Raw genomic sequence first — 14911 nt, 5'->3', positions numbered from 1 at the left:
AAGTAATACATTTCCAAATTAATGATGTTTATTTTGTTACTGGAAAGACATTTGGAATGTCTCACAATTCAGTTATCACTCTTTATATAGAGAGTGGGTGTCATATAGTTCTAGAACCATCTCCATCCAAGTATTGCGTAAAGACATACGCTTACACAATGATTGACGTTCAAGTAGCTTATCAACATTGCTATGAGAACCTATAACAACAAATTTAAAAGAAACATAAAAAGAGAGTGTCTGATTAGTGCCAGACTTTTTGTTTAACAAATCAGGGATTGGAACATAGAAGACATAAGGAGGTAGCAAGTCAATGAACAAGAGGAACTACATTGAACTGCTGAATTTGATTGCGAAATATGATTAGAGAGTTGCAAACATTTGTTGAACGTAAGTACGGTTTGCTAAAACTTCGAATAGAATTCAGAATGTCTTAAGCAGCTCTGTAGCAGAGGAAATGTTCATCAACCGCAGTATTTACCGAGCATGTGTAAAAATAAAGCCAAATCTTTAACCTCTAAAGAAGACGGATGATTATGAAATAATTCGTGGAATGATAATGTGGGAGGAAACGGGAGAACCTCAGGAATACCTATGAACATGGTGTTTCCTATGTCAAACGCATCCTAATATCACCTTATGTTTGATAATGCTGAAGGGTATATTTCTATTCACGACCTGTTACCCGATCGGAAACAGTACCACTCGCCACTGCTAGCAGAAAAAGTAATATTTTAAATTAAGTGTATTATAATGTTGTGCTTTGTATTTATAACTTACATAATTTTTATTTAGGGTTTACATGCTTAAGTGGCTGGCAACATACTTGATAGGCTACAGGTCGGTATGGTTTATAAGTGCAAACATAAAGTTCAAAAATTAAGTTGTTTCCTCGCACTTTAAAAGTAAATGTTGGTTAGCCAATCATTTGCTGTACTTTATCCAACAGTTTCGATCTTTCACTACTTACTAGAATTTTACCTCTTCGTAAGGGAAGATAATTGAGATAGCAAATCCTCGGTAAACAACCAATTACAAAGTAGGGTCAACATTGGCTGTTGGCTAAATATTTCCCTCCCATTGTTGGACCTACTGCCTATGTTGCTACCTGACTGGTATAAATATTCCAAACATATTTTTCTTAAAATTTTAAATGAACGTTTCTCAACAACGATTTCCTCTATGCTGATCTCTAACTTGACATGCAGTATAGAATAAAAAGCCTGATTCTGTAACGATTTGCGTCAACGCTACGCAAAATCTGCGCTTTACTTTGCGTTAATAGCCATAGTAGCTAGTAAAATTTCTCCTAAAATGGAATACTGTTTACCTATCTGGATAATGACAATTTCTGCAAACCTATTCCGGTTAAACTCAGTTCTAACTTTTTCCTTGGAACAGTGCGTTTCAGAGTAAGCCACGAATTGTTACGAACACTAATTATTCAATTACCAGACACTCGTCATAACGTTAGTGATCTCAAATACCTTTATAAACTCACGGATGACTAACTCAAATCCGGAACGCTATTTTCAGAATTGTATTTCCTAATCCATTAAGACAAACACGTAGCATACATGTTTTTCATATAGTACGACCTATGCTTTCAATAGTTCAACGTTCTCTGTTCTATAGATTTCCTAAGTGATACAGCTAAATGTCACCAACACTCGTAGATTTACTTATTTCTGAAGCTGAGTATAACTCTACACCATGACGTCATTTTACAGGATAAATTGTCGTATCTTATTATTAACCTTTCTTGTTATTCCTTCAGATACTGTTTTTGTTTTTACTATTATTATTATTATTAGTGCAATATGTTACTATCCCATAGCTTTGTTAGATATTTTAGTGTAAATTGCCCTTCGGCTACACCTGGAGTTAAGTTCGTAAGTTAATAAAATAAATTGATTTTGGCAACTTTTCCTTTGCGTTACGCTTTGCAATTCTTGCAAAGGCTGGTACGGAATAAAGCCAAAGAATAATACATTTTCTTTACGCTACTCAGTTAGAGTGTTTGTTCTGTTTTAGTGTTAAATGTATTTTATCTTCTCACCTGCAATAGTCAAGAGATTAACCAGCTCTGAAAAAACACAGCTCTCAGGAGGTAGGGTTCCCGTGTGGCTGATCTTCGGAAAAAATGGCTGGATGTGTTGGAGTGATATTGACAAAATATACCTGAAAACATGAATAGCTTAAATAAAATCCAAATGCTAATCATTCTATGCTTTATTTTTAAATTATTATTCCTATGGTAAATTTTAAATTGTAATAGATTTTTTGTTTCCTTAGTATTAATTTTAAAAGAAATGCAGACAGTAGTTCTTTTGTGCTAAAATTTGACTTAATATTTTATTTTGTCTTGTATGTAATCTAAAATTTATATAAAAATTTCGTCATATCCACCTAGAAAATACATAATTATGTGACAAAAATATATTTGTGTATAGTATACTGTAAAAAATCACATTGTATAAAACTAAAATCAGAGTGTAATTAAAGTGTAATTAAAGTGCAATTACGTCAATTAAGCTATAAAATCAAGCTAAACACCTCAGCAACATTTTAAATATAAAACTGTATTATTTTAAAAAAAAAACTGTCCACAATAATTTTTACCAAAACGTCAAATTTTAACAATTTTGTTCAAATTTTACCAAAACGTCTTATTAATAGCATACATTAATTCCATTAAGTAAAACTTTGGCTAGTTTTTATTGTTACTACTTCATTAGCTAACTAAAAAAGATAGATTTGTCACAACAACAGCAACTAAATTTAAGCTGAGATTCTGATACTATCTTGTCTATAATATCTTTGTGTTAGTAACTTAAAGTAGAATTAAAGCAGTCTCTGACGAAAGCACATCGTTTCACTAAAATAATTGAGTGTCACAGTTTCACCATACAGTTTCAGTGTTACAGTTAGTTTCAACATTTCTTCGCTTCATCAGACACAGTACAAAAGAAGAGAGACAAGAGTTACATTTTGATATAATAATAAAACTGTCAGACCGATCTGAACGCTGATTCGCTCCCTGTAACCAATCATCAGTGAAATTGCAAAAGAGAAGCAAAATACCGTAAACCGCTTTCTCCTCGTTGGCTATTAAAAACTATTCGTATGTAATAGAATATAAGCTAAAAATCAAGTTTTTTTCGTGCTGTTTGTCTTAATTGAAAGTCATGTAGTAGAAACTCACGAATAAGCATTCTTTGTCGCTATATATTTCAGATCATAAAAACACTTGCCACGAGACTACAGACGGTCATTAACCCCTTAAGGATTTAATTATCAGGAGATTTTCTGGCAAACAAATACTCCTTCATAAATCTTGTTAAGTGTGTAGAAAAAGAAGCTAAAACTTGCAGATTTTTATCCCGAGTTATCTCGGAGCAATAACAAGGTATAGGAACGTATAGGTATAGGAGAAACATTCGTGAAAGGACCATATTTATTGCTAAATGATATACAAAATGTATTATGCAATACATAATAAAATAAAACGTTTCCAATTTCCTATTTGATATCATGATTTTTATCCCGAGTATTCTCGATACAGAGTGACACAGAGAAAAACTATACGGATACACTAGTAACCAAGGGTGTTATAAAATATAGGATCTGCCCATACAACAAAATCGTGAAGCCATACGTCACATCTTCGCCACACCTACTCTGCCCACTCCGCGCCACCAAGATCGCAATGTTTCGAGCCAACAATCATGGCGGAATCGAGACTAGCCAATCAAACGTGCCGGATCAGACGATGCTCGGTTGTTTTTTGGCTTCATTGAGTTCATATGTTGAAGATACGTATGGGCAGATACTCTATTTTATAACATCCTTGCTAGTAACGCTACAGTACAAAGCCTCTTGAAACTCTACAATACCCCTGGAGGCATCTGTTGGACAAAATAATTACTTCGAACACTAATAGGCGTCTTCTTTTGTGATAAGTTCAAAGGAATTAGAAAGTTACAAACGCATCGAGATAACTCGGGAAAAAATAATTACAATTTTAATAAAGCGAGATAACTCGGGATATGTCCTTAAGGGGTTAATGAATATATACCAGGGAAAGAATTGCTCTATACATTGGCTATACACGTCGCTATGTTCCTGTTAACTACTAATGTTTTCAGAGATGCCTGCAGTTCATGTTGTGACATAGCTGGAAATTTATGGGGCATCCTGATATCTAATATATAGGGGTTAACTTTTAGAAGGCTAAGCAAAATTTTAGAGGGCAAGAAGATTGTGTACAGCAAGATTAATCCAATTTTTGTTGTAATGGGTGTCGTTTGCATTTAAAGCAAAAGAAAGATAGATAAAGGAAAGTAGGATAAGAAGCGAAAAGACAAAGAACGGAAAGATGAGAAAAAGAAGACAAAAAGGAAAAGAAGAAAAGGCACCTGATTTAACGCTTCGACAACCTTATATAACACTCAGAATCAAAAAGCTCATATGGTCTACAGAATCCGCAATATTTATCGACGTAGAAATGAAATTGTCATTACTTAGACACCGGATGTTAGGCAAAATGTCTATTCTTGAATATTAAAGATACGATGAAAAACGTTTTAAAGTTTATATGGGGGTTATGGTTCCAATTTAAGCCAATTTTAGTTTGCCTATTTCGCCCCTTCCTGCCTAAATAATTACTTGTTTCTAATGCTGCCTATTCTATGCACTTTCTTCAAAATAAGACTTTATTGGGAAAAATATATACAGTGACTCACATTAATATTCGGACACTTGAATTGTATTAAAAGTAGGAAGGATTATGAAATAAATGAGAACCGTGTGAGTGAAAAAAATAGATATATGGATATCCACATACTTACAGAAAGAAAATAAGTACACATACGGCGTCTTGAACGAAAGAAGCATAAATAAGATACAGATACTGATGACACTGCGTATTTGCAATGTCACTTTAATATTCGGACACCCACTACTTAGATAGTTTGTATCTGTTGTTTCTTGCTCTCAAAAACTTAACTAGTACTTAGTAGGAAATCCACGACGTTTCATGACCTCCTGTAAACGGTTGGGCATGCTTGCAACAAGTTTGTTGGTATAATGGGGCGAAATGTCATCTCATGCCGCGCGGAGAGCCCTTTTCAAATCATTTCGCGACGTTACTTGTACGCTTTAGACCTTACGCTGTAGCTCATCCCAGATATGCTCTATAGGGTTAAGGTCGGGACTCTGGGGTTGTGTTTCAAGCACTTTCGGACAATTATAGAGCAACCATTCCCGCACCATATACGCTTTATGCTACGGGTCATTGTCCTGGTAAAATTTAAAAGTCCCCCTAATTCCTAATTTTTCAGCACTTCGGTGGAGATTTTCCCGGAGAATATCCAAATAAACTTCCTTTGTCATAATCCCCTCAATAAACACCAGTTCTCCCACTCCCGATGCAGACATACACCCCCATACCATCACACTTCCTCCTCCATGCTTTAGGGTAGGTTGAAGATTTGCAGGATCTAACTCTGTATTTGGCTTTCGCCACACCATTACCTTGCCATCGCACTCATACAGATTGAATTTAAATTCGTCTGTGAATAACACGTCATTCCACCAAGCTGTGGGCTTCTCAATATAAGCTTTAGCGAACTTAACTCTTTTCCCTTTGTTAATTTTACTAATAAAAGATTTTTTCCTAGCTATTCTCCCATTAAAGCCTTCACTTCGCAACATTCGCCGCAAAGTTTCAGGATGAACCGTCTTTCCTGTGTCTTCATACAGCTCTACTGTTAATTTCGGCGCACTTATTCTGGGATTTACCTTCACTTTTCGAATCAATTTGCGTTTCTCTCGATCATTCAGTTTCATAGGTCGACCTTTTTGAGGCACTGATTCGATTCGATCCTCTTTATTATATCTTCGTACAATGTCATAAACCATGCTTTTGCAAATATTGAGTAGTTTTGCAATTTTCCTGTAAGACAGACCTTTCGCATGGTGAAAAATTACTAACTGCCGTTGCTAAAACGTTGTGTTTGGCCCCTTCCGTCCCATCTTCCTTTTATGCTTTCTCTGGGTCACACTAACTACTAGTAAACTAAGCAGCTACACACCTCCTGTCTTGGAACAACTTAAACTTCAACTGGAACTCCTTTGCTATCGTCGTTTGCTATTGGTAAACAAACGTCAAAACAACTGTCCGAATATTAAAGTGGCGTTCAAAATACAGTATATTACAATTGCGTGCTCATAAAGTGGACTTAGATTGCATAACTTAATTAACTGATAGCATTTTTTTCTCGACTAAACCATTGCCTTTTTGCTTGTTTTCCGTTGGTTTCCCATTTATATTTTTTTCCATGTACAGCAAGCAAATTATGTGTAATATCAATGGTGTCCGAATATTAATGTGAGTCACTGTAATTTAGTACTTTAAGAAAGGATTCTGCCTCTTCGGAAAAATATAGTGTTATTTGTAGTGATAAGATGCCGTAAAACTTTGGTCTCCTATGTGCACTGATGAAGTGCTGTGAAACTTTGGACTGTCATGTGTACTGATAAAGTGTATAAAATTCGGACTGTTATGTGTAGTGATAAAGTACTGCATAGAATGTATTTATCAAATATACATGGAATATATGTCAAGGTTCGTTTTCATATATACAATAAAATATTAACAAACAGGTGTGTTTCTATATTGAGTATTTGTCTCCATTAATTCGAGTTGCATTTTAGGACCTATTTTACTGCCTACTTTTTAAAATTTTAAGTAACTATTTGCCTGCTTATTTTCCACGTTTTTAATGTCTAAACATCCGGTCAGTAGTCATTACATTGTGTCCTTCGGCAAAAGAAACTAATTAGGATTCTTGTCCATCCCCTCGTCCTAACAAAAATCGTCTCACGTTAAATTAAAACTCATCTTAGAATACACTATGCACTAATTAATACATGAATGAAACTTTCGAAACTGCTGTCTACATTAAATTATTAAATCATTACTTACGTGGAAACTGTCACACACACCATAAGAAAAGACACGACCAGGGCCCAAGTATCTGCATATTGAAAACGCGAGCATATTGCTACATAAACAAAAGAAAGAAAATAATTACGAAACATTATTGAGCAGAAACAATTAATACAATAGATTTGATGCAAATACAGTAGTGATGGCATAAAGCTCTATACTTCTAGCTCTTACCTGGACGAGAGCATCTTAACGTGCTCAGACTATACAAAGAGTTTCGTGGCGTATTCTAATGCTTTTGCGCAAGGTTTCTACTCTACGCAGCGTGGAAGAGCATATTACAGCATTGGAACATCCCAAATGCAAGTAACTCGTGATACACTTTGTGTGTGTTTAAACACACCAAAGCCAGAGAACTCGTAATTTATTCTGTGTACATTGAAGCACAAACTGCCTGCGAAACTTGCCCCTGTGCTGGCATTAAAATACATTGTAAACACATTATATTATATTTTATGTACTCGCGTTAAAATAAGCCGAAGTCAAGAAATTCCTAGCATGGCTTTCGTATCTAAAACAGAATGAAGTTCGGGAACTCATGGTTGTTTATGTGCGTTATAACTGAAATAACACTAGTAATTCTAATAAGACTTATACCACTAATATAATGATTTTGTAAACTATCTAGATTGCAGACCACAGGGAAAAAGGAAATAAGTCAAAAAATGGTCGAAAATGAGTTAACAGCACAATAATGTAGTCTGAAAGGTGTAGTTTGCTTCGACTAAATTCCACAGTAAGAGGAATGTTAGTCACTATGAAATCTAATGCTAAAGATTTCGCCTACGGGGAAAAGTAGGTAAGTCAGTGGAAAACATTGTGTAAAGTTACAAAAAAACTGACTTGCCTCCTTTTTCGCCCGTACTCTTCTATTTAAAAGGCAATCTTTTAAAGTTTGATAATTAGTAAATATGAAAGTTGGATAATTAGCGAATATATGCTAAATTTAGATCCGCCCAATACTAATCAATGTTTGGTAAAGACCCGATTAGATTAACTCACTTTTAACAACCTGTCTCCTCTGAAAACAAGGGATCAATAAAATCCCAATAATTTGGTTTTGCTTTCAGAACTCCCCTCCCCGATAAACACCACCTTTGTGAAGACACTTGTGTGTCGGGTGGGGAGGATTATGTGCTACAGTGAAATTTAGAGCTATGTCGGTGGTAGGTCACTACCAGAAGGCCCACCCGTACCGAATTGGTCTAAATGGAGTAGCCAGACGAAGAGTGTTGTGGCAGAAGGCAACAGTTTTCCAGTAGCCAAGTTGGCGGAAATCATAGTGATTGGTAGGGCAACTTGGACAATAGTCCCAGGCGTGGTCAGAGTGACTTTAACGGCTGCGATACTGCGGGGTGGAAGGCAACGGGTAACCGCACTCTATTTTTCCCTAGTTTGCTGACAGCAGAAAGAGAACTGTACAATAGTCTTTTGCAGTCAATATATAGTTCCAGAGGTAATATATCTCCCCATTCAGATCTCAGGCAGGGCGATGGCTTGGGAAGGATTATTGGACGACAAAGTAACAATGGGGGAAGATAGACAGAGAAATAAAGACAGGGAAGAGCAAAAGGTTTAGGATAGGGACATGGAACGTACGTACTATGTTACAGGGAGGAAAATTAAAAAATCTTAAAGAAGAAATGAAATAATCTAGATTTGGTAGGAGTGTGTGAAGTTAGATGGGAAGGTAATGGGGTGTTGAACAGAGAAGGATATACAATGTTTTACTCAGGTAATGACAAGGGAGGTGATAATGGCGTAGGAATAGTTCTTGGAATTCGCTTCAAGGAGAAGGTAGTGAAAGTAGAATTTATTGATAGAGTTATGATGTTAAGACTTAAAGGGAAAACGAAGGATCTAGTGGTGATACAGACATATGCACAGACGACTTCGCATGCAACTGAAGAAGTAGAGGAAAATTATGAGAAAATACAAGAAATTATAGATAGAGAGAAGAGAGGTGCATGCGTAATTCTAATGGGAGATTTTAATGCAGTTGTGGGAGAAAAGCAGGAAGATAGTATCGTAGGCAAATATGGTTTAGGCGAAAGAAATGAAAGGGAAGAGAGACTAGTGAATTTCTGTAGACAGAATTCACTAGTAATTGGAACACTTGGTTCAATCAGCACAAGAGAAGGAGATATACATGGAAATCACCAATAGGTGGCGGAAGATATCAGATAGACTATGTTATGAATCAGGACAGGTATCGGAATAGCTTAAAGAACGCGAAGACCCTTCCCGGGGCTGACGTTTTTTCTTATCATAATCTTGTGCTGGCTGAAGTAGATATTCAACAAAAAATGTAGGCAGAAGAAAAGTAGGCAACAAAGTGTTGAATACTGAAAAGTTGAAAAACGAGGAAATAAAAATCTTTTCGTTGAAAAATTCGAAGAAAAATGTTCAAACGAGAAAAGGATAGGTGCAGGTAGTAACGCTCTGTAGGAACATATTAAACGTTGCTTACAGCAGGCTGCAGAAGAAACAGTAGATTATCGCGAACACAAAACGGCTAAGAAACCATGGGCTATAGAGCAGATGTTGCAGAAAATATGGGAAAGGAAGACGTGGAAACAGGTTGATACAGAAGAGGGCAGAAAGAGTTACAGAAAGTTAAATAATGAATTACGAAGGGAAAGAGACAGAGCGAGAGAAGAGTTTTACAGAAGCAAATGCGAGGACATAAAAGAATTAGAAAGAGTTGGGAAGTATCAGGAAATGTAGAAGGAGGTGAAATGTATGGAATTTCGGAGGAAACAAGGAGTATTACGATGGCAGTAGAAAATAAGAATCGGAAAGTAGTCAGCGAGAGAAATGAGGTCATAGAAAGGTGGAAAGAATACGTTGAAGACTTATATGAGAGTAGGGATAGACCATGTAGCCTAAATGTTGAAGTAGAAAATGAAGTAGGAGAGGATGATAAATTATTTAGTATTCTTCGGGATGAGTTTGAAAAGGCTATATCCGAGACTACGCATGGAAAGGCAACCGGAATAGATAACATACCAATCGAATTCATTAAAAATATGGGAGACAAGGGAAAGAAAGAATTGTTCCTACTATGCAATGAAATATATGAAACAGGAGAGTGGTCAAAAGACTTTCTTAAGATGATCATGATACCGATTGCTAAGAAATCGAACCCAAAGAGATGTGAGGATTATAGAACTATTAGCCTCATATCTCATGCAGCTAAACTTCTGCTCCGAATACTGAACAGAAGGTTATATGGAAGAACAAATGAAGAAGTTGAGGAGGAGCAGTTCGGGTTCAAAAGAGGCAAGGGCACAAAAGATGCAATTGGATTATTAAGGGCAAACGGTGAGAGATTTATAGAAAAAGGGAAAGAGGTATATGTATTTATTGATCTAGAAAAGGCTTTTGACCATGCGAATTGAGAATTGTTGTTGGGAGATCTAACGAAGATAGGATTGGAATGGAAAGATAGAAGATTCGTGAGAAACTTATACATGACCCAACAAGTAAGTATTAGGATAGGGGAAGAACTGGCGGAAGAGAGTACAATTGGAAGGGGAGTTCGACAAGGATGCTGCCTCATTCCTGTACGTTTCCATTAGCGTTACTTAAGTAAATCATCAAAAATAAAAAAGTTCAACCGTAGAGAGGTTTTATGGGGAACTAAAAAGTCTTCTTAATGTTATTTATATGGAACATCTTCTACACCCCAAAATGTTTACGCACTTCCGGCAGGATTAGAATGATGAAATTTAGCATGATTGTAGACTTCCGGAACTTACCAACAGGAAAATTGCCAAAAGTGATTATTTGTAGTTTTAAAGGTATCTATTAGGGGGATGAAGTAATACCCATGTTATTTAAACGGGTGTTTTCTTGTGACACAAAATCCTATTTTCTAGATAGTTGAAATACAAAAAGAAACTTGAAATTTGGTAGAATTATAGGGTTTAGAGATTCGAGGCCGTAGGCCGAGAAAATGTGGGGGTGTAGGGGCGGAGTCTCCAGCTAGCCAAAGACTTGTCTATCCTATGTAACACAACTTTATGAACATATTAACTTCCGTAACTGGGATTGGATTTCAATGATACTTTGCTATACATTAAATGCCTTAATACTGCGGTCCAGTTCGACGATGGGTATCGTAGGAGCAGGGGGAGCTACCTCCCCTACCATGTAGACGTGACAATGATCAAAAGAGGTAGACAGATGAAACAAACGCTACTCGCAAGCTTTTGCACAACTGAACGCAAACAAAAGCGGGCCTAATTGCTGTATTATGCATAGGTTTTGAGATCTAGCATGACACATATCCAAACATTTAATTTTCTCCGGGCTACAACCATCGTCACACACGTGTTTTCTTCGCGTTTTTACCATGTCTTTATGTTTTTTTTGCGTGTAATATCAGTCATGATTCTTTTGCAATAGTTTATTCACATACAGAATTAGTTTGTGGCATAAGCAGCAATATTTAGCACTTTGCCCTCCTGAGATATTACGCCCTCCCAAAAAATGGCATTAAAATCGCAAACTTCAACTTTCGCCCCCATAAATCTACGGTGCCAGTAGTATCATAGCCGAGGATATTTCTGCAGACTCTTTACATGTAATAGTATTCAGCACAAAACTTATGAACCCCCCCCCCCCACTTTATGCCATTCCAAAATACAGCCCCTTTAAAAGTGTAATTTTTTGTAGTTTTTTGGTGATTTCATGTATTGGTTTGCAACCCTGCATATTTATTTAGACGCAAAAGTTTATGTTCTCTGTGTACCTTAGTCTCTCCTGTAAACATTCGTTTTTGTTTGGTGTTCGTGTGCTTCGTACGTCCTGAGCAACTGTAGGTTTCGTAAATGCTTGCAAATGCAAAAATTGACACTCCACCGACAACAAAGATGACCGCCATTCAGAAACACTTGTACACACGACAACGTGAATGACGTTATTGACCTTCTCATACACAAGGGTAATCACACTCAAATTTTTATAATTGTCGGAGATGGTCAAACAACCACCTCTGGACCACTTCGTATCGACTGACTCCTATTAAGAGTTAATATATCAGTGTCTATTGAACTAGATTCTTCCTATGCATAGCTCCCGTGGCTGTGGTTTGTTTACTTAATTCTTCATGCACTAAAATTATTTCTAATTGGAAATGTGAATCGTGTTTGCCATAAACTATATACAAAAAAATATAACTAATTACACTCACAATGCAGCAACTTCATGTTAAAAAGATCAATGAATAGCTGTAGAAGTGATAGTGAATTCTCTCTCCATCGTTTTCTTCTTCGAACCTCGACAATTCAAGGATAAATATTCGATGCAGACTTCAAAGATGGGAGTTCAACGGTGATCGTGGTAGTGTCAACATCCTCTAGTGTGGTGTGCAGAAGAGGGAGGGAATTAAGTGAAAATTTCACATCTCACAATACTTACACACATTTACACTTAATCACAAATACATCGACGTTTATCCACAAATATACTACACATTTTCAATTCATTTTTTTTTCACTTTTCTCAATTTTTCCACCCTGACCATCTGGATAGTTGGCCCTCTTCATCGCGTTGAAAATTCTTCCCGATTTTGTCCTTGATTTACCCTTATTACGATAATTCTTCGATTTACCTGATTTTGAAATTTCTTTATTTAATCATGACTACACAGAATTCTATTTTTAACTTCTTTAATTTTTTTAAATATATAATTCAGGCATTACGACTCACATGTCGGCCAATAACGCAAATGGCGTTGTCCGCCATTTGTAAAATTCTTATGCAATTTCCTATAAAAGAATTCAATTTTCTATACTAATAATTCAAAAATCTCACATTTTTAGCACACATCACCTAAGTTGCTGGTGCACTAATTATTAAACACCATTAATGGTGATGAAGACATCTTCAAAGCCTTTTCATTCTGAGACCGCAGCTTGAATTGACCTCAGTCAGCACGTTTTCGTCACTGCAAAAACATCAGTGTTGAGTCGTGCCGTATAACGTGATAAACCCACTTCAATGAGGATAAATTAGGTCAAAATTTTCCAAATTATCAATTCTTAGCAATTGAATACCCTGAAAGGGGACAAGATAGATCACCGAAATTTACAGAATATTGTGTATAGATCCCTGTTAGGATTCCATACAACATTCACTAATTATTGCTTTTTGAGAACTTCTAGAGTTACGGGGTGACCCTAAGTACCCCTCCCAAAATTTAAGAGAGAAGCATCAATATACACTTATCTTATGAAAGGGAATGAACTCAATACTCATCCATATGAGCATACAAGATAATAAAGTGTCATCAAAGGTAAATAGGTGAAAAAAAAAAGCTTCGAAATTTGAATTTTTTACTCTTAAAAGAGAACGAGATGAATTACCGAAATTTATAGAGATACATACCTCGGTCCCATATGACCATACCAAATTTTAAAATCTTGCAGTTTCCAATATATAAGGGAGTGGTTCTATGTATTCCTCCTAAAATTTAGGGAATAGGCCAAGGTAACCCTTCCAAAATTTAGAGCAGGTGGTTCCTACCTCTAGGTCATTGATCCTGGGCTAAGGCACCCCATTTTTTGCTAACTCATTGAGCAATACGCTCCCTAGGGATGCGCACGAGACAAGATTGGAGGCTGTCTCGTCTCGTAAATGTGCTGTAAAAGTGATGTCTCGACTCGAAAAATGTATTCTTTATTGGAAGAGCTGTGTCTCGACTCGAATTTTGTCAGGAAAATTCTGTCTCGACTCGTCTCGTGCGCATCCCTAACGCTCCCGTACTACTAAAACTCATCAGCGCCGTAGCGGTAGTGGGGTCTGCAGTGTTAGATGGAAGTTTGTGAGTAAGGGCATAGCAGTTATTTGGAGGATATCTTGGAATTGTTTTGGACATCTGGATTAGCTGATGGTGTGTTACAGCGTTCTTGATTGGCATTCAATTCCTCGTATATATTCCATATACTCTGGTAGCGTGTTAGTAGTGCTGCAAGTCGAAGTCGAATCGTACGAATCTAGCAGTGCAACCAGTGGCAATTACATTAATAGCTAATCAAGGACGACTACGGCGGCGATTAGAATTCCGTCAAAGGATCTTGGAATAATACCAAGTTAATATACAGTTCGCGCCTAAACTGTTGTTCAGTGACGAGACACTTTTTCCTGAATGACGAAATAAACGAAGACAAGCACCAATATTGATTAGACGAAAATCCGCACTGGACCGATGCTTGTAAATATGTACACACATGTCCAAAATGATTGTCGCATAGCTATAACTGTGTTCTTGTAAGAATATAATTTGGTAATGATTTTGCAGGGTACTTTTAATACTCATACTATGTGTATAACCGGGTAATGTATATTTGTAGTAAATTTCATAGGAAAATAATTAATAACACGAAAATTATAATGAGTAAAATAAAATGTTGCCAAATGGACAAGAAAATTCTATTTTCGTTTTAACTGCTCTTTTGACATGAAGTTTGCCACGTTCATGTCTTTGCCGATTATACATATACTAACATTATAAAAAATACCGGGCGAATTCGTTATCAAATTATATTCCTAGAAAAACGTATTTATAGACATGCGACAATAATTTTGGACATGAGTGTACTTTCAGTATGGCGATGTGACTCCATACTGTGAGCTACAGGTCCGATTATAACTGCATCTGCAGTCCCCTCACTACTGCATCGGCAGACGCAAATTAGCGCGACACTCCCCGGCGTTTTACTTCACGGACACGTAAAAGCAATTAATTGTGTACAGATCAAAATCGGCAACGCCCATGAAGTGCATCATCGCGCGTCTACTAGTGTGGATACTGATGTACTCAGAAGAGTTGTTGGGCTGTAAAAGTGTCTTGCGTTATGCTTCGAGCAGGGCTGTAACTTGTGGGAGCAGGGG

The 14911-nt window shown here is 36.6% G+C and overlaps 1 protein-coding gene across 1 annotated transcript in view; it reads right to left on the bottom strand.

The window, feature by feature from the left end:
• Positions 1-12284, bottom strand: part of LOC145681971 (DNA damage-regulated autophagy modulator protein 1-like) — a 50446-nt gene extending 38162 nt beyond the window's left edge. Inside the window, exons 1-3 of the mRNA XM_081753571.1 lie at positions 12210-12284; positions 6989-7067; positions 2060-2181 (exon numbers count right to left, since the gene is read on the bottom strand). Of these exons, the coding sequence (XP_081609697.1) occupies positions 2060-2181; positions 6989-7067; positions 12210-12225 (217 nt within the window). The 5' untranslated portion in view covers positions 12226-12284. The remainder of the gene's footprint in view (positions 1-2059; positions 2182-6988; positions 7068-12209) is intronic.
• Between the last annotated feature and the right edge of the window lie 2627 nt (positions 12285-14911).

This window comes from Thermobia domestica, chromosome 3 (genome assembly GCF_964235325.1).
Source record: "Thermobia domestica chromosome 3, izTheDome1.hap1.1, whole genome shotgun sequence".
NCBI classification, from domain to species: Eukaryota; Metazoa; Arthropoda; class Insecta; order Zygentoma; family Lepismatidae; genus Thermobia; species Thermobia domestica.
The sequence above is the reverse complement of the archived record's forward strand: the minus strand, read 5'-3'. Positions and strand labels throughout refer to the sequence as shown.